The sequence below is a fragment of the Labrus mixtus genome, chromosome 5, assembly GCF_963584025.1.
Source record: "Labrus mixtus chromosome 5, fLabMix1.1, whole genome shotgun sequence".
NCBI lineage: Eukaryota > Metazoa > Chordata > Actinopteri > Labriformes > Labridae > Labrus > Labrus mixtus.
Window position 1 is genome coordinate 15982980 of NC_083616.1, and position 24618 is coordinate 16007597.

Below are 24618 nucleotides of genomic sequence, written 5' to 3' on the forward strand. Positions count from 1 at the left end.
CTCTCCATCTCCTCTTCTCTCTCCTCCTGTAAGTCTTCTCTTCCTCTTTTTCCTGCTCTCTGCCTCACTGAATCTCTCTGACTGACACACTGACATTATGTAGCAGTTAGACACGCAGTGGGTAGAAACTACAGGCTAATTACACACACAGCCCCCCCCCACACACACACACACACACACACATACACACACACACACCTTTTTACAGACAGGTATCAGAATAAAAGCTTTCGGTGAAGAGAGAGAGAGGGAGATCAGAGTACTGGTTTATTTAAAGAAATGGGCAGGAGGTAAGAAAGGAGGACAAAAATATGGAAGCTATAGAATATAAGAACATTAAATAAGGGAAGGAAGGAATGAGACAGGAAGGACAGAGTAAAGGAAAGATAAGAAAAGAAAAAGGAAGTAGGTATAGTGAAAAAATGGGGGAAAAGGAAACAGAACTGCTCAGCAAATGAGTGTACAATGAAAAATTAAAGAAAGAAAGAAAGAAAGAAAGAAAGAAGGATGCAAAGGAGAAAGAACAAGTGCAGTATTGGGAGGGAGGAAAGGAAGAAAGGAAATTAAGGAAAATGAAAAAAATAGTGACAAAGGAGGGAGGAAGGTTAAAAAGAAAGAAGCAAAGGAATAGGCAGCATAGGAAGGGGAAAAAGGAGAAAAGAAAGTAACAAAGTGAGGGGGGAGGAATGATGGAGTAAAATAAGAGGGAGCGGGGAGAAGATATAAAGAAATGATGGAAGTCTGGATTGAGAAGAAAGATCCTGAACTAAAATGATTTGGCTGTGTGTAAGTATTAACATCAAAACATCATGATGGTTTGAAATGTATCTGATTTAAGGCAACATGTAAACTTTGAAAATGTTTGTTGTTTGAGTGGAGGTTGGATTGAACCTTTGAGAGGTAACCTTAGACCCTCAGGAGATTCTCAACTCTCATATTCTTTCAGGAAAAAACAGCATTAACACAGCATCTCACACAAGTTATTCGGCATTCAACTTCTGTGCGTTCTCGAATATTTATATAGTATTTGTGTTCATTATTGTGTTTGCTTATGAAATGTGCTTAGTTTTTGGTCCAAACTTTCACAGGATTCCTGACTGAAAAGATGTCAAGAAAATGAACTATGGTTCTGTTCTCGTGACAAATAGATAAATAGTAAACTCTGCCACAAACAAGTTACGTTAAAAGATCATTTTAGTTTAATATGTACAGATAGACTTGGATGATACAGGAAGCTTATAGTGCGTAAAAAAAGTTCAACAACTGCAATTAGAGAGTGGGGGGGGGGGGGGGGGGGGGGGGGGGGGGGGGGGGGGCTGGGCGAAGGGATAGTCAGAGAGAAAGAGAGAGAGAGAGAGAGTGGTAGAGCTACGTCACTGTATGATGTTGAATAGAGGTTTGCTATTAGCATTAGAGGCTGACAGTTGGTTCTCTTTCATGAAGCAAAGTGACTCTGAAGGACAGGCCTACCCCAATGTGTGTGTGTGTGTGTGTGTGTGTGTGTGTGTGTGTGTGTGTGTAAACTAAAAGGACCATCGTGCCTCACAAGGCCAGCTCTTGTGGCCTTGTATGTTATTGTCAGTCACTCATAATGACTTTCTCTCCTGATTGAGCTCTTCATTTAGGTACAAACAAACACACACACACACGCATGCTGTGTTGTACCTGACAAGTATGTAAATGCAGATAAAGCAAATTAAAAGCATCATTGAGATTCTAAGCTCCCCCTGGCCTTGTGTTGGAGCTTCAGCAGCAGGTGGAGAAATGCAGTCGCGCTTTTACTTCCAGCTCTGTGTTGAGTGATTCACGAGACAGCACGTATCCATTCACACCAGAAAAACATTAATTCTGCAGAGCTTTTCCTACAGTAACATCATTAACACAGGCTCAGATCATTCTTTAAAAGACAGGTCATTTCACTCATATATCACAGCAAGAACACTTTTTCTTATTTACTGCACAGGTTTCAGAAATGTGCATGATTCGTTATCGTTGAGACTTCTTCTCTTTCCAATTTCATGGGCTCCTCAAGGGTCCAAAAATCTAAAAGATGATGCACAGAACTAATTTCAACACAAAAAACCCCCCAAAATTGCTTTGTCTACAGTTGATAATCTCAATAGAAATTGATATTTCATGCAACCATTAAGATATAATCTGAATTAATCATTGAATACATTTATGTACTATTACATAAATGTAATCAAAAATGTATCTGATGGGGACCAACCACTGTCATCTGCATACAATTACAAAATGTGTCTCATGCCAGATAAAACATGTTCAAATGCATCAGAATGCAAGAAATGGCATCTAATCCGCTGAATAAAAAAAGTTGCATGCTTGTATAAGACAGACAGACAGACAGACAGACATACAGTCAGCTGTTGACAGAGGTCAAAACCTTAAACATGGCCACGGTTACCTCTATAGGTGGGCGGAGCTGGCTGGTCCAGGGTCAGTGGTGGTCGATATTAAATCTCCTCAGTGAAACAATGCAAGCCTCAGAGAGGACACGGGGAGCTGTTCTTCTGGAAGAAAACTAGAGTCAAACATTTATAAAGAGAGAGCAACAGGGGCGAGAGACACTGTGACAGACAGAGAGAGAGAGAGAGAGAGAGAGAGAGCGAGAGAGCTCTCTGTTCAGTAAAATAAAAAAGTTCTGGTAAAAAAAAAGTGAAGGTTCTGCTCTGAAAGATGCAAGATAAATGCTGAGAGTAAGATGAAACTCAGCTTAACGTTAGCCTCCAGAGGCTTGTGCTACAAAGTGAGTTCATTCCCAAGGGAATCTTTCGGTTGTCAGGCTACACTAACACTAACCTTATTAGGTTGTGCGCATTGACATAAAGGGGCAATATTTACAGCATATTATTAATCATTTACATGAACAACTCTGCTGTCAGCAGATCAACACATTTACAAACTCTGAGCCGTATTAGAAAAATGTGAAGAAGGTAAACTCATAATCTGGACTAAAATCACCACAGTTGCAGCGACGAGTGCAAAAAGAACAAATGGCAAAAACAAGCGCAGACTGAGTGACTGCACAAATTAAGAATCGATTACCATTATAAGTTAATCTAGATGTGTCTATAACTACGTATTTCCCTTATATGAACTATTTGCTGAGATTTTCTTGTGATGTGTTTGACAGTTTTATTAATATTTTTTTTAGCTCCAGCCCCAACCTACAGTCTGATATGGAAACATAATTCAAAGAAGCCATATAAATACATCCATTTAAAAGTGTCAGTGGTTTAATAACTCTCTGTTGTGGGATGATTTTAGAAACTAGAAAGTAAGTCAGAGAGAGTTCAGGCTCATTAGCTAACATTAGCTGCTACGCTACATGGTGATGGATAAAGAACTCTGCTTATCTGATACACACTCAGATAACTTACAGGTGTGTGTGTGTGTGTGTGTGTGTGTGTGTGTGTGTGTGTGTGTGTGTGTGTGTGTGTGTGTGATAATACCTGGGTTTCAGTTTGTGACCTCGGTCCTGACCCCTCCCACCTGTGCCTGGTCAGGTAACTCACCTGAACACTAGCAGGGTCGCCCCACCACTTTCCCATGACCCTTGACCCCTATCACTACCCTGCATTAAGACTTTAACCTTCTCCCCCCTGTTTCATTTTGAATATAAGAAAAGATCCACCTGCAGCTGTGGCAGGAAAATCATCACTGTTCAAATATATACCTATATATTAGCCCTTTATAGCAGGTAACCTTAAGGGCCAGATTGTTTCTTGACATTGACATAACATATTATTTTGTTAAATTAAATTATTTCAAAATAAAAGATGAATTAAAAAGCAACAGAAAGAGAAAACATTTCCAGGACGTGAAAAGAAGACAAAAAATATTAGCTAAATTTTTCTATCAGAAAAAGGACAGAGCTGATTTCCAATAGGTTCCTATCATTACTTGTTATTTTAAATGCAGCTTTGTGATAGTCAAGCAGCAGATAGCCTGATCAATGCTAAAAAAAAAAAATTGCAATTGTTTGTCGAACATTTCCCAACTCTGCTCAAATGTAAACGTTGGTGGACTAGCAGATATTCAAAATCATTCAAAAATAATGAATGCAGCCCCTTCAGCAACTGGGCTTAATAAATTCATTAAATTACAATTACAAATTACAATTAGATACTTATGCCTCTAGGTCATGTTTTTTGTTTCTTATGTCATTTCCTGTTATATTTTGAAAATGTTGAAATGAAATTAATAAATGCAGTTCCTCAAGTTGAGACTTAAAATAGACCTGGAAGTCACACACACATCGCATATTAAAATGTTTGGTTTTGACAGCATGATTCACATGTTTACAGTCTGGTACAAAAAAAGATTCTGGTCTGATTAGTTATTCTCTGTCAGCACACACTGTACAGGGGTAAGAGGCTTAAGACCTTCCTCAGGTCCAGCTCTTAGCCTGTCGTTATAACGACTGAAAGTTAGAATGACTTAAAGATAGGTTGAGACAGCATTTCCAGCATGGCGACCGCCACCGACCGGGCTTCCAAAGCCCCCTCCAGTAACAGATGGCTGACGTCACTCATGCTTCGTCCATTAATGTTTAAAGTCACTGGAAAATGTTGGTTTGTTGTTGACCATCAAACAGTTGCTGAGTATTGAGATGTTTACATGACTTGAGCCTGGAAAATAACAGAAAGACATGATAACCATACATCATCACGATTTACGATAACATTTGAGCTCTCCACACTGCGCGTGATTTCACAGCAACCTGGCCACCATGGAAATATTATCTTATGTATAAGTTATATCTAGGATACTTACAGATCAATGACATGACCATCACCAAATGTAATTACTTTTAGAGTACATGTCCCTTATCTTAATGAGCATGATGAACAAAGAAGCAAGTGACTTGTTAATGATTGTTTTCTTTTGTTCCAGCAGCCCCTCTCCCCTGCTTCTTTATCCTCTTATGTCATCTCTCTTTTTATGTTAGCACACATTGATGGAGTGTGACCTGTTCATGTCGTTGTCACTCACATTCAGCTTTTTCCTGTCCTTCACCCTCTCCACATTCCTCCTTTTTCTCTCTCTAAGAGAGGAGGAGGAGGAGGTCAAGAGGAGTCAACAAGGAGGAGGAGAGAGGGATAAAGGGAGTGAATGAAATAAACGACAGACTAAGATTCTCTTTGCCCTTTTAGAAAACTGATTCAGGTCTACAGAAAACCAGCAGGAAGTATTCAGATTATTTACTGTAATAAAAGTATAAATAACAGACAATACAACATGATACAAGTAAACCCTACTTCTGTAAAATAATGTAAGTATGTTTAAGATGAAGTAAGTGTCACCACTACATGAACACATTTGCATTTTTGTTTTTCAAGATTACATTTTTAACACTTAGAAAATGTGACTCTTTTACAAGAAACATGGAGGTTACATGACTCGCGGCTCAAATTGTGCCTCATTTGGTCTCCAGTCTCGACCATTCCTTCAATATAATTTCACTGGATGAGTGGAGGCACGGAGTGCGTGATTTCATCGGAGCAGCAGAATGATGAATCAATCACAGATCAATAAAAGCATCAGAGAGAGTTTAGACTCTTAATGGAGAATCTTGATTATCTCTCTACAAAAACATGACAGTCTGAACTCCTACTTCAGCAGATAGGCCTACTGATTATACAACTACACATATAAAGAAACTGATTGTAGAAAATGAAAAAAGGGTCATCAGGTTGTGTATTTTACATCATATAACAGTGTGCTAAATGTCTACACTTAAGAGTTTTATAATGTACATTTTTGCAATGTGTTTAAGAATGTCTGATTAGAAAACACTCCAGATTACTCGGGCCAATGCAAAAGGAGAGATATGCTGGAAAAGTGTAAAACCACACTTGGAGTACCCTTACTTTGTCGTTGCATTAAAATGATCTGCTACTTTTGGTTACAATCCCTTATATAATTACATGAAATATTATCTAGACATAAAAATCTTAGATGGAGTTTAATCAAATACTTGACACGTCATCATAACATATATATTATCACACAAAGGCTCTTTGTTTTTGTTTCCCACCATCCTGGCAAACTGTTTGTTGCTCTCCTCGTGCTGTTCAGCATGTTCTCTCTCTGCTTGAAACCTTGTCAATGCAGCATCAAGCATAGTAATATCACACGCTCATCTCTTAACAGCATTTACTGACAGACTTTTTTTTATAGTTGTAAAAAATCACAAAGTCTTCTTGGAAATCAAAGTATCTATTCAAACACAGAGCAAAGAGCTCACGATAAATCCTGAAAACTCTGATGCTTTTAACATTTCACCTCTGATAGTGCTTATAAAACACTCACACACGCACTCACACACACACACACACACACACACACACACACACACACACAGGTGTGTCCCTGAACCTGCACAGCCTTACTCTTTGTTTGTCTTTAATTTTGAATGGGGTTAGAGATGTTTTCACTTTAAGTTGAAGATGTTTTTAAATTAATCATCTCTGCATCTTTCTGTCAATTAATCAAAACAGAAGAAATTATAAATGCACTGAGATTTCTCTCATAGAAGATGTCATTATGTGTGTTTCCCATCCCGAATGAAACAAAAAACAACTCAATACTCACACACACACACACACACACACACACACACACACACACACACACACACACACAAAAGTTATTTATCCATCACCATCTAGCATACTAGCTAATGTTAACATTTTAAATCCCACATTTGGTAATTTGGTTACAATAATTATAATAATAATAATAATAATAATAATAGTTTATTTACAGAACGTTTTAAGATGAAATGCTTCAATAATCTAAAATATTTTGATTTTAATGAAAGAATAACAGATTCAATTTATAGAGTTTTGTACTTTAATACTTCTAGTATTAAATACTACTAGTTGAAATCTTTTTCGTCCAAACAGAAATGTTTGGATCATAATACATTTCCTCTTATTATTAGGTAATAATGTGAAATACTAATATACACATGCAAATGTTGTGTTCTTTCAGGGAAATATTTTATAAATAGCAACATGTTTTTATGTTTCCTGGTGTCCTTCAAACTCAGTGTCTGGTGCAGATCTCAGACTCAGCTCAGTCAGTGGGATTTTGTCATTCTGATGAACAGACACAACATTAGCGCCATCAAGTGAGGAACCTGAAGAACATTCACCTTAATAACTTATTTGCCGTTCATTTTGTTTGGTTCACTGATTTATTTCTATGGTTATCATTAATCGCATGGGTTTTACATTTTATTGACGTGTTACTTTTGATAATCTGATGGCTTATTAAATTTGATGCATGCTGCTTGGACTTGGCAGAATTTCACTTTTCTAGCTCCATGTATGATATTTGAGATGTTCCAAATGTCATGGTAAATTGGTATATATTTGTTTTTCATTTTGTTGAGGACAGTATAGTTAGAGTAATAATGCAGCTCCAGATAGTCAGACAGTCCTCTTCTTCATACTCCACATCTTCCTTGTTTGTCTCCATGTGTGAATGCACATCGCTGGATTGAGCACTGTGTGATCTCTGCCACATCTTCTGCTCTTATGACGGTAAATTAGTAAACAATGGCAATTTTGTTTGGATTAATGTAAATCAGTTTATATATCATCTAGTATGGAGCAGCATTGAAGGAGGAGGAGGAAGAGACAGCGGTCATACAGAAGCAAGACCTTCACATGTACGCACTGAACTATGCAGTCTGACAGTTACAGCTGATGCTTTTGGAGAAATCAATAAGTCATAATTGGACTTTGTATGTTTTTATAGTTTGTGTCTGAGCGTGTGTGTGTGTGTGTGCGTGTGGTGTTCAGGTGCTGCCCTTGGCTGCAGTCTGCAGGTTATTAGAGGACCTGGACAGACGCATGGGTCACTGCGTGGGTGTTATTGTAGTCTCTGTACGTGTATGAGTGTCCTGCAGAATAGCACCAGCTGTAATCTTTCTGAGGGTCGAGGCTAACACTTACCGAAGCTACATGATTTCTTCTTCTTTGGCACTTTTAGACAAGCTGAAGTCTGTCTCTGCCACATGTTCTGATCTCGTTTCCCTGTGCCTGTGATGTGTAATGAAGACACTTGTATTTCTCAGAGCAAGTGTACTGGTCAACAAAAACAACTAAAGAGGAAGAAAACAAAAGATTAAAATGTGGCTGATAAGCATCTTCTCTTGTATGAAACATTTTTGTTTTGCATACTGTAGTTCACTGTGATGGTTTCTTCTGAAGACATAACCGGTACCTGTTTTGTATCCGGCCATCCCTTAAGAGTAATAGCTCCTTCCCTATATGGCACCATTAATATAAACACTTTAACAATCCCATTATAGTCATATTTGTCCAGAGTCTAATAATGATGACTGTCCTGAGGAAAATGTTTTTTTATGTTTGAGCGTCAAAGGGGGGGGGGGGGGATTCAGATTGTTCACTGACCTAAAAGTTCCATTACAATCTAATGAGTAGTGATTATTTCTTGCTTACACGCACACACACACACACATATATAAGAAAACATGTATTTCAAAATGGACTGTAGCCTTAATATAAACACTTCCGTATTGACAGTGAACAAAAACAGATACAAAAAAAGTATCACAATGCTGGACTGATTTATTCAACATCTTCTATAAAAACACATGATAGAAAATTATTTCACTTTCTCACAACTTTATCGATACTCAGAGACAAAAGAGTCACAAACACACACACACACACACACACACACACACACACACACACACACACACACACACACACACACACACACACACACACACACACACACACACACACACACACACACACACACACACACACACACACACACACACACACACACACACACACACACACACACACACACACACACACACACACACACACACACACACACACACACACACACACACACACACACACACACACACACACACACACACACACACACACACACACACACACACACACACAAACACACACACACAAACACGCACACATAGCCCAGCGGAGTGTGTGCCTCTTTTGTGTGTTTCACACTGAGAGACAAAGATCTTTATGAAAGTAAAACAGTATAAATGTGTCGCAGTGTGTGCTGTAGCTGAACAGCTCCATCTGCTTGAAGTTCCAGGCATTACAGAATGTAAAAAAAAAAATGATTTTCCATCTGAAACATCAGAGGTGAGGAAGGCAGCTGATTAAAAAACAAACAGAAACAGGTATTCTATGTGTTAAATCTCACCTGGCAGTACAAATATGAGGACAGCAGCATTTATACAACACACACACATCATGTGACTCTCAGAGTCTCTGGTGGTGGCTATGAGGCCCGAGAAGAAGAAGGAAGGAAGAATTGAGATAAATAGAGAGAGGTATGTGTAATTTCTAGATGAGCTTGGATTCGTAGCACAAAAACAGGCCAGTCCGATGAATAAAACCTAGAGTGATACTTAAAACTGCAGCATTTCCAGATTGGAGCCCCTTGAAAAGTACTATGAACTTCTGGGCCCTGGTTATTTACGGCTGATATGTTGTCTCTACCTGGCTTGTAGCTGCTACAGCTTACTAACAAACTAGTAAAGAGTGGTCGAGTTGGGTCAATTACAGCATTTTATGGTCTTCAGTGAGTGACAGTCACTACAGAAACAGTTCTGATCACAGTCTGTTGAGGACTTTATCCATTACAACAATCAGCAGCAATAAAATCTGGTAGATCCATGTAAATGATAACAGCACAGTAGACTCATCTAAAAAAAGGCTGCAGCGTTTTCTGCTGCTATTCCAACTGTAGAATCTAACAGACTATTTTGGTGAAAGAAAATTTCTAAATCGATAAAATATTTTCCAGGCAACTATCTTGAGTGAAGTACCTCGTCCTGTTTGGGTTTGTTCTTGCTATAAAAAAAATAAAACAGTGTCTGCTTATCCCCCACACAAAACGTGTTTTTATGCACTCAGTGTAGTGAACACAACACAAGACCCTTATCACAAACGCTGAACTGGAACCTGAGTTTCTCTGGACACTTTCTACAAACTGCTGTAACTCACCAACTCACTGAAAATATATGCTTCACTTTGTCTGCTGTACATCCTCACACTTGAGACACAGGAGACTCACTTCACATAACAAACCACAAAGTCACTGATCTTAAAGGCGAAGACTCTGCCTTCTCTGTGATCTACTTATTCTCTTTTCTGATAATGTTTTGACAACAATTTTGTGGAAGATCTAGTCGTAACAGTTCAAATATCCACGTTCCAATTAAAAGCAACAGAACCCAGTGTCTTTGAGTCCTGTATAAGGACGCTCTATTAGTGGATTTAAACCTAATAATTCTTCATTATTTTTAAAGCTATATTTCTAAACATACTTTTGTTTGATTTGAAAGTTTAAGTATTTCTTTCTGTCAAATTAAATATATTATCCATCTTTTCTTTTCCCTCTTCCTCTCCTTTTTAAGCATCAGTTCTTTTTTGTCCATTGAGAATCAGCTTCAACACCCCACCCCCCAACAGATCTTCCTCACCACTCCTTCTTCTTCTCATCCATGCTGACCCCCCCAGGTCCCATTGCCACCACCAGAAGCAAGCCTCCGATCACCGACGTGGTCTGGAAGAAGTCGTATTTGAGGAAATCGTGCATGGGTTTTTCTGAAGCAATGCTCCAGAAAGCGTTGAAGGTGAAGTTGATGCAGAGCAGCCAGATGGACAGAGTCAGAGCCGCCAGCTTCGTCTTAAAGCCCACCGCCACAAGCACGATGAGCGCCGTGCCCACCAGGTTCTGCAGGACCTGGACACAAGAGCAGCACAAGACGGAATGAGGACTCACACACGACTGGAACAGAACAGTTCAGGATCTGAGTTCTGACAAAAAGTGGTGTGTTCAAGGATGCTCTGAATTTTTTAACTCTGCTGCTGGATGACAGCCTTTTATTAGATTTCATGATATCCTTCTCATGCTCAATCCTGCTAAAATAACAGTCCTTATCCAGACTCCATGAAATGAGTATATGTCTATATTCATTTATGTGTGTTTGCATGTGTCACACTCACACTGATCAGGCTGAGGTCAAAGTGCAGCAGCGTCATGAACATGAGGACGAGGAGAACACGACCTCCAAGCTGCAGGAGATTCTTTGGCGAACTCTGCTGACCGAGAGAAGGAACTCCTGCAAACACGCTGCGAGCCTCCCCCCGGCACTCTGCCAGGAGGAGGAGGAGGCCTCCGTTCAACGCGAGGTTCCTGAAGAGAGGAAGAGGAGGACGAGGTCTCTTAAAATGCGTAAGAAGGATCTTCTTTCAGTATATTTTTGTATCCAACAGATTAATCCAGCTCATGTACAATACACAGTTTAGAAAGTGAAATTTAAAGATAAAGAGTCGTGAAATTCCAAAAAACCTGCATAAATATTTGCTGCTGATGATCAGCCTTTATCTGGATAGAAACATAAATGTTTTCTTTGACAAGACAGAGACTGAACTTATGGGTCACATTTCAGGAGAGATTTTAAAACTCCAGACATCAGAATGAGATCCTGCTGAAAATAAAACTTAAAGAATAAACAGATAGCACATCTAGAGATCTATATTCTTCTGAAGTGTGCAGACTGGACATGATCAAAAGTCAATCAAAGGAGAAGTCACAGACTAACCTCATAAGGAACTTTGGGTCCCACAGGATGCTGTAAGCCACCGTCTGCAGAGAGATATACAAGTTCAAGAGCACACATACGGTATTCTGTGTTCCCAGGCAGTACAGGAGAAATAAATCACAGCATAACACTACTAACTAGTACTAGTAACAGGAAAAATGTGTATGTATAAGAGCTGACAGAGCTGAAATAAATGTACTCTTTTTTGTTCTATTTATCTGACTAGGTTGTCATATCTGGTTTTCAGATTTGTTATCAGAGACAATATTGTCCCACATTAGCACATTTGAAAATAATAAATACCATAGACTGTTCATGATAAGAGGACATACTGTAGTTACTGGCATGTCAGGGTTACTACTTTTTATAAGCCTGGATCTTTGGCATTTTTGTCGTCACTTCTTTGTTTAACCAGAAGTGAAATAATCTGTACAACAGGTGGATATGCATTGCTATGAATCTATCCTTCATTTTTTCATAGACTTCTGCACAATCTGACTCTTTTTGCAACCTGGCAATTCGAGAGGAAGCCTTAGTAAATTCACTGTTGAAACCAAGGCACATCTAGTGCACGATACAAGATAAATAATTATACAATTTAATTAGAGTGAAGTTCTTAATTGTAGTGTATAAACCGTTTGTGTGTGTTCACCTGCAGGGCGATAATCCCAAACAGAGAGAAGCAGGCATACTGAACAAAGTTTCTACTGAGGACCAACAGACAGCCACCTGCAGAAAAAAATATATTTTGACAGTTAGGGTCCTCACAAGTACAGAAAAAAAACTCATTTGTGTGTGTGCGAGTACATGTATTTATTACCAAGTTGTACCAGCAGGTTGAGCAGGACGAAGAAGTTGGCGAGGAAGCTTCCACAGCTCCAGGTGGAATCAATGTACTCGCTCTGCTCCCCCCACTGGAACCACATCCGCACCCCGTCCTCCAGGAAGGTGCTGACCAAGCAGAGCCGGGCCACATGGGGTAAGTAGTGTTTGGTGACCCGTAGGAACTACAATGAAACAGGGACAATTTAGCAAGAGTGTTTGAGCCTCCTCAAGCTTTGAGTTTTAAGAAAGGGGATTTCTGTACGTTAGGTTTTATCTGGAAGTTCTGCAGTGATGAAATTCAACCAATCAATACACAGGATTTGCTAGCATGATATCTTTCCTGGGACCTGTTTCCTCCAGCCTTAGCATTATATGACCTGGGGTCTGTTTGCTCCCGTGTCAGTCTGCTTGCCTGATATAATATCCCAGGGCCTGTAATCCTAGAGCTGACATGACCTGCTGTAGCCTCACACTTTACCGTGATACAATGACTTGGGACTATTTGGCTTTAGCCATCTTCCTCTGACCTGTTAAAGTAACCTAAGCACTTTGACATAATCTATGACAAATTAGCTTTCGCATCAATTCGTAAGCATAATGTCATGAAACCTGGAACCTTTCCAGGGCGCCGTGCCTTGGTTTAGCCTTGGCATTATATCATGAACTGTGATATGTTAGCTTTAGCCACAGTCTAAAAGTGTAACATCATGAACTGAGAACTGTTGGCTTACATTTAGCTTTGTGGCACTACCTGGGAGAGGTCAGCATTAACCTTAGACCAGTGGTTCACCATCAACTACATGAAAAATTGCGACTGAAATTTTGGATATTTTTCAACCAATCAGATTTAATTTCATGACAAAATGTGCAGTTTGGACCTCAGGGGCTACAAATTGTGTGACAGAACAAAGAAACAAAACAAAAATAAACATGTTTAAAAAAGCGCTTCATATACTTTTGACACAAAAAGAAATGCAGGCACACCATGGCGACCCACTGAAACAGCTTCGCGACCCACTTCTGGCACCCGACCCACCAGTTGAGAAGCTGCCTTAAACAATAAGCTCGCGTTCTGCTCAGTCTGAACAGGGAGCTGTCAGCTTTAGCCGTAGCATTTTAGCACAAGTAAGGGCGAGTTAATTTTCGCCTCAGTCTGTAAGCATGAAATCATGACTTGGGACCTGCTAGTGTCGGTCTGTTAGCTTAAAATCACGCGACCATCTAGTTTACGTGAAAGACTTTGCAAATTATACTTTGATTTGATTTATTGAGTCAGTTTGAAATTAAAAAGAAAGTTAGTGACACTATTCAAGTCATTCATGGTGTTTAGGTTTTGGAACAAGCGGCATCCTCCGGTGTTGATTAAGCCGATGCAGAAGTGTGAAATCGTGCACTTAGCTGAGTGTCCACTTGAGGCAGCAGAACTACTGGAGGTCACATACAAACCAGTTCAAAAAGCCAGATTTTACAGCAGAGATTAACATGTTTACAGCCTGGTTTAAAAAAAACAAATAGGTCTGATTAGCTCATGTCTCGATCAGCACACACTGTATGGGGGGGGGGGGGGGGGGGAAGGATAAACGTTATTCACAATAAGGCGCTTAAGTGACCTGATTGACGGGCGGGTGTGATGTTACGGTTTGTCAAGAGGCTTAAAACCCGCCCTATAGCTCCAGCTTGCTCTTACTTAGGTTGACTGAAAGTTAAGGTGAGACAGCAATTTCCAGCACGGCGACCACCATCGATGGTCCCCCAAATCCTCATTTAGTAGCCAATGGGTGACGTCACTTAATATAGGTCCATTAATATTTACAATATATGGTCTGGAAATGTGAAAACATGGAATATGAAAAAAAAAGACCAAATGTCCTGACTGACTGAGTTTTAAATTTTTTAATGATTGTATTAAATTGAATGACCTAACAGTGAAAAAAGACAGATGGAAATGTGTATTGATTATCACATTTTGTGATTGACATGGAGATCATCTTTCATGGTAATGCTTGCTTTGAACAACTTCTGACTTTTTGTTATACATAACAAGCATCACTTTGTGGCTCTGTGTAGTTGTGACTGCATTTGTCACAATTTTAGAATATTTATATTTTGGCACACAGACACGCATTGCCTTAGTTTTGAATGAGCTGGGGAGAATAACCAGCATCACCATCATCACCATCGTCATCATCATCAGACTGTGTATGTGGCAGCCAGGCGGCGGCGTCAAGCTGCATCTGTGTGCAGCTCCTCAAATGAAACCAGCAAAAAATAAACATGTAGTTGGTTTGAAGATAACGTCAGATCTAGATGAATTTAACGAGGATGTAATCGATGTCACAGCAGATTAATTGAACAGCAGAGTTTCACATTGCGTCTCATTTCCGCAGTTTCCAACAGCGCATCATCGTTACTAAACCTTCCTGTTGCAACACTAGGAAGGGCTTTATGTTTTAAAGTCACAGTACACGTTTTATTAACAAGTCATGTATATAAATATATAAATAATAATAATATATATAAATCATCATTATAACAGAAAGCAACATTTGGAATCGCTGACTTATTGTTATTTTTGGTGTGACATTATACACACCGGACTCCGTTTAGAAATCTGTCAATTTAAGATGTATCTCACTTCAGACATAAATTCACAGCTAACAAATAACGAAAGATCCGAGGTACAAAATAAGGATTTAGTCCTCCTTTCGGCCGTGAATTATTTTACTATTCACAAATCTGATGTCACCCTTAGGCTGTGTTCCTAATCTGCTTCTCCATGATACAGATGTTGGCGCACAAGACTCTTCATATACAATGAGAGAATTTAAACTTACTAACCCTGTTCACCTTATTGCTAGTAGAAAACGTTAAACAGGTAACTCCACAGGAAAGCTATTTTGTGTGTTTAGGATATCTTTACTTTAACAGACTTAGAAGCAACACCCAAAGTCTGCCTCCACCTAAATGCTGCTGAAAGTTAAGTTCATCTGGACTACAACAAAGCTTAGTTATATGTTGTGCATGGCGAATATAATGGCAGACATTGATGTTTAGTGAGAAGTACGTTGAACAAAGCTTTATAAAACTTAATATATAATACTGGAATTCGGAGGGCGCGGAAAATATCCGGACGAGAGGTGTCTGCCGGGGTGTCAGCCCTGACTGTGGCCGGCTGAGGAGCTCACCTGGTCCGCCACGTCCTCCGCTTGGCTCATCAGGTCTCCGTGTGCCATCGCTCCCTCCACTTTTAAGGCACTTCAGTGCGGAGAAACGGCTTGTAGCTCAGGAAAAAAAATCCGCCGTCAGTCCGTAGTAGTGATAATGATGCTTCTCTGCTGCCTCCTCCGACCCACAATCCTCTGCGCTGTGCGACACAGCGCCCCCCGTGGAGGGGACAGGTCCACACATGCCACGTTGACTGAGAGTGTCCAAGTGATTTAAACAAGCTCAGTTATGACTTAATGACCTGTAACCTCCTTCAGAGATACAACAAATATTTTTAGTTTAAAACACAATAAAAGTAACAGACAACTTGACGTTTGTTTATATATTCTTTTGTGGACATGTATGTAGCATAGACTGTAAATATGTAGGCACCCCTGACTGCATCTATCATCAGGTGTATGAATAGTAATCCAAGGCCTAAGAAATATACAAAGGATTCAGAAAAAGACTAATCTATATTATTCAATGTATTTAAAAAAACATATTTACAGAATAAGTTAAAGAAGTTAATTTGTAAATGTTAACTTGTTTTATTTTTTTAACCAAAAAACAGAACCTTGAACCTTGAAGGAAAATGACAAATGAAAGGGAAACACATAATTTTTCAAGCTGCAGTTGGTTTAACAGACACCAGATGTCAGTGATGAAGCAGGATGAACACACAGCTGTTTTACCTGGGCTCATACTGACTCATTTATTCATCCTGTAACTGTTTATTTGTTAACACAAGCATCAGTGTTGAAGCTCTGAGCAGAGCAGGTATATAAGAAGGGAGCCCATCTTTGCCAAACACCACCAGAGAGCAGGATGATGTCATCATCAGTCCATAACCTGAATTTACAGCTGCATTGCATACACGGTGAGCATGTCAGGTCAGAGCAGATCTTTCTTTGTCTTCATGTGTCCTCTGAGTTCTGTGACTCTGAAACAAAACAACATAAAACAATGGAATATGATTTTTTTTAACTGTGTGTTTTGTTGCATGATCTCTTTCAAAATTCACACGTGAAAAAGTCCAGAGGACAAGGTCTTTAATGGTGCTGGTTCTTTTCCTTTCAAATGAAATAATGATAGGCAAAAGGTGCCACTGTATTTCTCTGACATGAATCCATTCAAACATAGTCTAATGTGGCTGAAAATTCCTTACTGTCCCCTAAAAGATAAAGCTCCCTTGCGGGTTGAAGTTCGTCTGTGCAGATTTTAACTCCAGAAAATTTGGTGACAGGGGAAACATTACAAAATTCAACTCCAGAAACTTCTTAAAATGAGTACAACATTAAAGAATCAAGTACATTTTTTTTTCCCAATCCTTGCACTCAGGCTAAAAAGAAATGCCCTGTGAAATCAACCATGTGGACAGGAAGTCTTATATATCTTTGTTAATGCATGTTATGTTTAATGCCTGCACACAAAATAAATCTGTTTCACCGTGTTTCTGTGTTTGATCTCTTTTATTTCTGAGAATAAAAAAAGGAGAACTTTTTCTCTCAGGCCTCACTAAGGATGAGTACTGAGTGCTAGATCTTAACTGGTGCTCGTTCCTCTCTGAAACAATGATAGACAAAAGTTTCCACTGTTGGTATTTCTCTTACATGAATTCATTCAAACTGCCTAATGTAATTACACTCACTGTGACGGCAGCTAGAATTTATGAGCCCTATTTAGTCCACCTGTTCAAGGCACGATATCTACGCCCCTGTGCCGTCTCATCTTCACTATAGCCCTTTCATAGTTCAATTCTGCCATGGTGTAGTGGAGGGACGAAGTGATCCCACCTCTGTACCGCCATTGAAGGACGTAACAGAGGCGTTACATCAGGGAGATGGCGAGACAGGACCGGCAAGCAGTATTGGCGGGGCCCGTGGGTGACAACTGCCCTCTTTGTGTGTGTATGTCTGAACATGCGAGGATGTTGAGCTCCAGCTGTTTCTCTACATGTCCTGCTTCCTCAATGCCGTAACGCACTCTGAATTCACAGACTTGGACACCAATATTACAATCAATATGAACGTAGAGCGACATAATGACTGCGGAGCCTCTTTATGGGGCTGTTGCATAATCACACTCTGAAAAGGGCTTTAGAGTTTATAATGACAGGAGAGTATGTGAAGCTGACTGCCCCGATTCACTCATTTAAAATAATAATAAGCATAATGTTTTTTTAGGTCAGATTTTTCAATGCTTCTCCATGGAACCCTTTTTAACCTCACTACAAAAAGCTCAGGTGATATCATGCTAATTATAGTTACCTCAGTTAGGTATGTAACCTGCTTTGATTTAATGATCAAATCAATTTAAAGGCAGTGTTGGTACATCTGGAAAGCTATCAACTTTTGAAAAGTAACATCTCCTGAGGGACTCCTCAGCAGTGAAGCGCCTTGAGTGCATTAGTCCAAGCTAACTAACTCCAGCTATTAGTTGTGATGGTTAGCACCGGTTTAGTGTTTGTGTGTACGAGGATGTGTTACCTGCAGGTTGAGGTAGTGTGCGTGTGTCCTGCAGTGTGTGTGTCGCGCTGTCGTCTCCCTGTAGAAGAACTTGTTACAGAGCCGACACAGGAAGCCAGAAACAGGAACCACAAAACTACTTCCTGAAGAGACACAAAGATACACATTTTTATCTTTTTAATTTCAGAATCAGATTTAATGGCCACTAGGTTTTCACATACAGGGAATTTGTCTGTGTATAAAGGTGCATTACAATTACTCATGAAATAGGCAATGAAACAGAAAGGTAGTTGTCAGCAATACTCTAAGCGTCATCATTTATAAATAAAACAGAAATGAAAAAAGAGAATATATATTAACATTATACATTAAATGCCAGGGCTTGCCTCTTGAAGTTCCCTTCCAAACGATTAACAGGAAGATCAATGTTGTGACTGCTTCAGCTTTACACTAACCCTAATGAGTGACTGTCCTTATTCGTTGTTGTTTTTCTTGGTTCAGCATTATTATTGAAGTCATACTCGAGCAGCAACATCTGGTGTTAAAAAATGAAGCCAATGCTCAGAGCAAATAACTTCATTTCCTTGAGTGTCCACTTGAAGATGGCTCCAAGAGTCAAGAGATCCCAATTAGGGGGATTATTTTGATTCTATCAAGGATACGAGATTTGCATACATTTAAGGTATTATGGGCGTGTATGATTTGGCTGACAGGGTGTAGCTGCCAGAAGGCTTAAGCCTCAACTGCACCTCTTTGTCTGATACAAGAAAGTTAGGCAGCTACTAACTTACGGATTTCTATTACGAGGCCTGCGTCCAAAGCCTCTTCAGAAACCAATGGGTGACGTCACTGAGATTATCTTCACGTTGTACACAGAACAGACACACCTTTGTCTTGAGAGAATATTTGTTATGACTTGTGTAGGGTTAGGGTATTGTATTGATTGGTGTGTATTGATTGACCTTTCATGTTCACTGGTACAAGGCTTAAATAAAGTGTTGATTAAAGTCTGGCTCTGGGTGACTCAGACCAGGGAAACAAACGTCCACAGTTCAGCGAAGAGCCGTCATATACATGCAGCATTAAAAGTTACTGCAATAACCACAGAAGCTTACCATATGTGGCGTGGGGATCATATTCCACCCTGTCTGGTTCCTGTGTGTCCACGACCTGTTACACACACACACACACACACACACACAAAAACACAAAGAAAAGACTTTTCTTAACACTTTCCGAATGATTATATGTTTCCTTTTAGTATGATGCAGCTGTTCTAACCTAATCACAAGGGTTGGGCAGCTCACAATTTAATAGAGAATATTTCTTTAAAGAAGAATGATGAGTTCAGGAACCTGTTCAGTGCATTGGACTCTGTACAACTCAGGGCTCAGCAATACAGATATTAAAGTTACTCGTTTGTTTACAATTCAATTCACTGTTTAAATAGACGTTACTGTGCCTAAACACATGAATGAACAGTAGAAATGGACAACTACATGCAGGGATGTGAAGAACTCACAGTTTGTTTGTTTTGTGCTGGTTGTAGCTTCATCGGTAGCTGATTGTAGAATCAAACACTGAACATTATCACGCAGTAGGTAAGGGGCCTTTACCTCGCACGCTTCCTCCTTGGCTTCTTCCTTTCCTACGTCGTCCTCGACATCCTCTACATCAGCTGCTTCAATTTCTTCTTCTTCTTCTTCTTCTTCCTCCTCCTCTTCTTCTTCTTCTTCTTCTTCTTCTCCCTTAAAGCAGCCAACAGCATCCACTATGATCAGCTCCTCCTCATGAGCTTCCTCTAGCTGCACCTGGAACAAAACACAGAACCAAATTGTTTGCAAAATTAAAATTACAATTATGTGGGGAAAAATACAGAAGATAAATGTGTAAAATAAGTAAATTATACTACAACATGTCACACAGTTAATGCTGAAAACTAGGTCTGTAAATAGCATATATGAAAATATAAGGATAAATGCCTGAATATTGCATATTAGAATTAGTACACAAGGTCATACACTGTTCAGTCAGTCTTTCTTGCATAGCTGGAAATATGAATTATTTGAGCGGTGCCCCCTTCTCACCTGCTGTTTGTGTTCCGCAGACTTCATGTGCTCCACAAACTTCCTGGGAGTCCTGAAGTGACGTTTACAAACCGGACAGAAGGGACGACACAGCTGCTTACACATCTGGAGAGAGAGTAGAGTCGTTCATAAACCTGCTAATTCATTTGTTTACGTTTGCTTGTTACTCTATTTGTGGTGGAAGATAACAGTCGTGCCCTTCACTAGAAGAGTTTACTACAGTGCGATCAAAGTAGCATTTTATCTAGGAAAAGAAAAAAGTTTTATCCGGCAGGAAATTTGCAGTTTGTTTCTTTAGTGACCACAAACCATTGAGCAGCAGAGTTACCTGATAAATCCTCTGTCCAATAAAAACCAGGACTCCCTGAGGCCAAAGTCTTGTATGTAATCAGGCAGGTAAAATGCATTGATTATGTGCATTGAAATGATTATTTATATTAGAAAACAGTGTTTTCTCCCACCTTGTGTTGTTTCGTCCGCCGATGGATGATGACATCACCGCTGAAGTGAGTCTGACAGGTGTCACACCAGCACTGTGTGTCAGGTTGACGTCCCCTGGAGGACAAAGCATGAACAACTAACTGAGTCCGCTTACAAATTGTGTTAAGTGTTTCTGTGTGTGTTTTCATGTGTGTGTTTACCTGTCCTGGAGTGTGTGTGTGTTGAGGCAGATGGAGTGAGTGATCTCCATCATTTTCTTCAAGTGTTCTGACGCTGCCATGTGTTCCTGAAATGCCTGCACAACACACAGACAAACACATCAACACACAAAACGCAAACACACACACACACACAATTTGTGAACATAAACAACTTAATGCAGGAGTACAACAGACCACAATATGACAGGATCATCCATGTTCTGCTGCAGATCATCTGTGGAGATATTTTCTCATTCTGTGCAGTTGAGTTCTTACCTGCACAGTGCGACATGAAAGGTTGCACACATGACAGTGGAGTCCGCCTGATTGCCTGTCAGCCATCCTGTCTGTCTGTCCGAACTCTCTGCTCTCACTGCTCTGCTGGATGGTGACCTTCAGAGAGGCCAAACTCTGCAGCTGACACACACAACCAATCACACACACACCAATCATGAGTGAGGTCATAGTACATAAAAGAAAACTAACACTGCGGTGTTGGACACGTTTAATTACCTCTGCTGCTCTGCTGTCCTCACTCAGCTCTGCAGACCCCTGCTGGCCGGAATGAGCAGGCCTCAACAAAACACCATCTGAAAACACAAGTGCACACACACACACACACACACACACACACACACACACACACACACACACACACACACACACACACACACACACACACACACACACACACACACACACACACACACACACACACACACACACACACACACACACACACACACACACACACACACACACACACACACACACACACACACACACACACACACACACACACACACACACACACACACACACACACACACACACACACACACACACACACACACACACACACACACACACACACACACACACACACACACACACACACACACACACACACACACACACACACACACACACACACACACACACACACACACACACACACACACACACACACACTTAGACAAGTGTCTAAGTATAGTGCACACTTTCATCGCCGTTGATTTCTAGGTCCATTTTTCTTAAAACGTTCTAAATCATGTGGAACATGTGACCCCGTCTGCAGGGGATTGTAGCCTGGCTTCTGTGCCGGCACTCCAACCTGCTTCTCAATAAAGGGGCAATGCTGACAGGGTTCTCCTGTGGCTAATACACTACTATTGACAGGTACATCATACAACTCAACTTCAAAAAAATCATAACTGTATTTAGGTGACAACATTATCGCAAGAAGGTAAGACTAGAAAAGAAACATTAAGGTACTTCTTATTATCAGTCCATAATACCAACACTATGACTTCAACTTCAAATCAAATCCAGAGAGCAACAGAGTACCTCAACTGAATCTGTGCCTTTGCTCATAGCTGCGTACGTCTGCTGTGACAGCGGAGTTTTGCATCCGGTCTTCACAATCTACTTTAAGTACCTTGTGTGTAGCCGCTCTCGCTTCCTGTTTCGCGATTTGACCCAGGGACTTTCTCTTTACTGGTCTCAGCTTCGCTATCCTGAGGTCTGTGGAAACACAAAGTCAGTTTGATAAAACATTTGTTTTTTAATCAGAGTTTAACAGTTTTCACACAGTTGAGACATTAAAGTGATGAAAAAATAAATCCAGCAGTAATCATAACCCAAACATATTAGATACATTATCCTGCACTTTCTGTTTAATACACTTTATCTACTTTGTGCTTTGATGTTGATCTTATGCTTTGAAGACATTTGGACTGTTTATGGTACAGATGTTTTTTTACATTCTGGTTTTACTACTTTAACCGCAGTGAAATCTCTAAGATCTCATCTACAGTCAGTACATGAGCGGACTGATTGATCCTTTCGAAACCTTTATTTTATTAAGCGAGAAACTGACAGATTCATACTGTCACCTCTAGAGGGCACTGCCAGCTGTGTTTCAGTATAGAACCTGTGACCTCATCACATCATTGACCTGTCAAGTCTCGCCCTCTTTGACTCCATCCCTCCTGAATCGCCATCTGGTCCCGGGTCTTCACTGTCATCTTCTGTGGTGGTAGAGCTCGTCCTGCTGTCAGCTTTCCGCATTCCTGAACTTGCCCACTTCCTGTCTGAAACCTGACAAAAAATAAATAAATAAATAAAAACAAACTGGATCCAAGACAGCAGAAAGGGTGCAAGAGTGTGTGTGTGTGTGTGTATGTGTGTGTGTGTGTGTGTGTGTGTGTGTGTGTGTGTGTGTGTGTGTGTGTGTGTGTGTGTGTGTGTGTGTGTGTGTGTGTGTGTGTGTGTGTGTGTGTGTGTGTGTGTGCGCGCATGTGTAGAAAGGGGGTGAGTTTGTTTATGTCTACTTGCTGAGTCGTAGGCGGTCTCCTCTGCGCAGGGCCGACAGGGAATTGAACCTGTGTCACATTGCTCATTGCAGCAGGTACAAGACACCTGCTGGATAAAACAACGAGGAGCACATCTGCTATCAAGGGATTCATTGTTATGTCCAGTGAATCGGCGTTGAAACTAAAACTTAACCCCATATGAAGATACAAATAAAGTGCCAAAAGTAAAGAACTCCTCAACTATAATGATGTAAATATTGCATGAAATTATGAAATAGTTATTATAACTATTGAAGTGATACTGCTAATATGTGTTCATTTATTTCATGTTGCAGTGGGTGGAGTCAACTTAGTTGAATTACTCCTGGGTAGCTTACTTTGTAACAAAACATACTATACGAGTTTACAATATTCAGTTTTTAACTACATGATTTTGTAGAGCAGATTCCAACTTTTATCAAAACACTAGTTTTCACTAACTTCACAGACAACCAAATTCATTGATTCATTGATCCACTCATTATTTGTTTTATTCTACTGGTGTGCTGTAACCCAACAAAGCTGTGACTACATGTTCATGTCATGTCCTCTTACCTCTCCGTTCTCCTCTGCTGTTTTACCATGTTGAAAGCTGGATTCGTTGATTTGCACAAACACTGAGCAGAAAAGACGGTAAAATTATTAATTTCTTCATTTATTTGAAAGTCAAATAAAGATAACAAAACCATATAAGAAACGTAAACGTAAAAGCTGCAGATAGCAGTGTCTAACTCCCGCAATCAAATAACTGGAATGACGAAAAAAATGACAATATTTCCTCTGAAACGTATTAAGCAAAAAGTATAAATAAGAAACAAACACCAGGTAGTTACTCCAATTCAGATATCTGTTACTTTTCCTTCTTCCCCTTTTGAGAATGTTAAGTTGAGCCACTCTTGTCTAGTGTATTCAGAAACACCACCCCACCTTAGAAAATGTTTGTAGCTGTAATTAGTCTAAAAATGTGTGTTTTACAATGTTAACCACACTCCATAGCATCTATCTTATTGGTACACAAGAAGGCTCGTTCATACCTATATGAACTGCGACTAAATAGGCTACATGGCAAAAGTCTGTGGTACAAACTAAGAAGTCCTGGTGCTTTATGTATCAGCCGAATTTTACCTATCTTTGCTGTCTGTCATGACTGAGATATATTATTTAATTTTATTACATTTACTCACCTTACCGCTCACAGGAGCCCAGACTAACTCAGCTGACACAGCTAACTCAGCTAAATGTAAACAGACTGACTCGTTGTTTGTGTGTGAGCTGCTCTTTCCCCCCCTGGCGGCTGGGGGGAGATATTGCAGCCGTCCAAGGAACTGAAATGTCTTATCCTAAATAATAATAATAACACATTTGTACAGTATA

At 40.0% G+C, this 24618-nt stretch overlaps 2 protein-coding genes and 1 long non-coding RNA gene across 3 annotated transcripts; all 3 read right to left on the bottom strand.

The window, feature by feature from the left end:
- Window positions 1-5154: 5154 nt before the first annotated feature.
- Window positions 5155-6762, bottom strand: LOC132974982 (uncharacterized). The gene is made up of 2 exons (XR_009673178.1): window positions 6361-6762; window positions 5155-6320 (listed from the first exon to the last, which is right to left on the bottom strand). It is a non-coding gene; the product is annotated as an uncharacterized LOC132974982 (long non-coding RNA).
- Window positions 6763-8609: 1847 nt separating this feature from the next.
- Window positions 8610-15857, bottom strand: surf4l (surfeit 4, like). The gene is made up of 6 exons (XM_061038151.1): window positions 15676-15857; window positions 12486-12672; window positions 12318-12394; window positions 11666-11709; window positions 11067-11256; window positions 8610-10803 (listed from the first exon to the last, which is right to left on the bottom strand). The coding sequence occupies exons 1-6, from the start codon at window positions 15721-15723 to the stop codon at window positions 10537-10539; spliced, it is 813 nt and encodes a 270-aa protein (XP_060894134.1). The 5' UTR covers window positions 15724-15857; the 3' UTR covers window positions 8610-10536.
- Window positions 15858-16189: 332 nt separating this feature from the next.
- On the bottom strand, window positions 16190-24480 carry ciz1b (cdkn1a interacting zinc finger protein 1b). Its single transcript, XM_061038152.1, has 14 exons — window positions 24429-24480; window positions 23800-23861; window positions 23224-23311; window positions 22848-22990; window positions 22329-22414; window positions 21404-21480; window positions 21167-21307; window positions 20891-20985; window positions 20711-20804; window positions 20250-20354; window positions 19779-19973; window positions 19278-19332; window positions 18184-18305; window positions 16190-16637 (listed from the first exon to the last, which is right to left on the bottom strand). The coding sequence occupies exons 2-14, from the start codon at window positions 23826-23828 to the stop codon at window positions 16584-16586; spliced, it is 1284 nt and encodes a 427-aa protein (XP_060894135.1). The 5' UTR covers window positions 23829-23861; window positions 24429-24480; the 3' UTR covers window positions 16190-16583.
- Window positions 24481-24618: the final 138 nt, after the last annotated feature.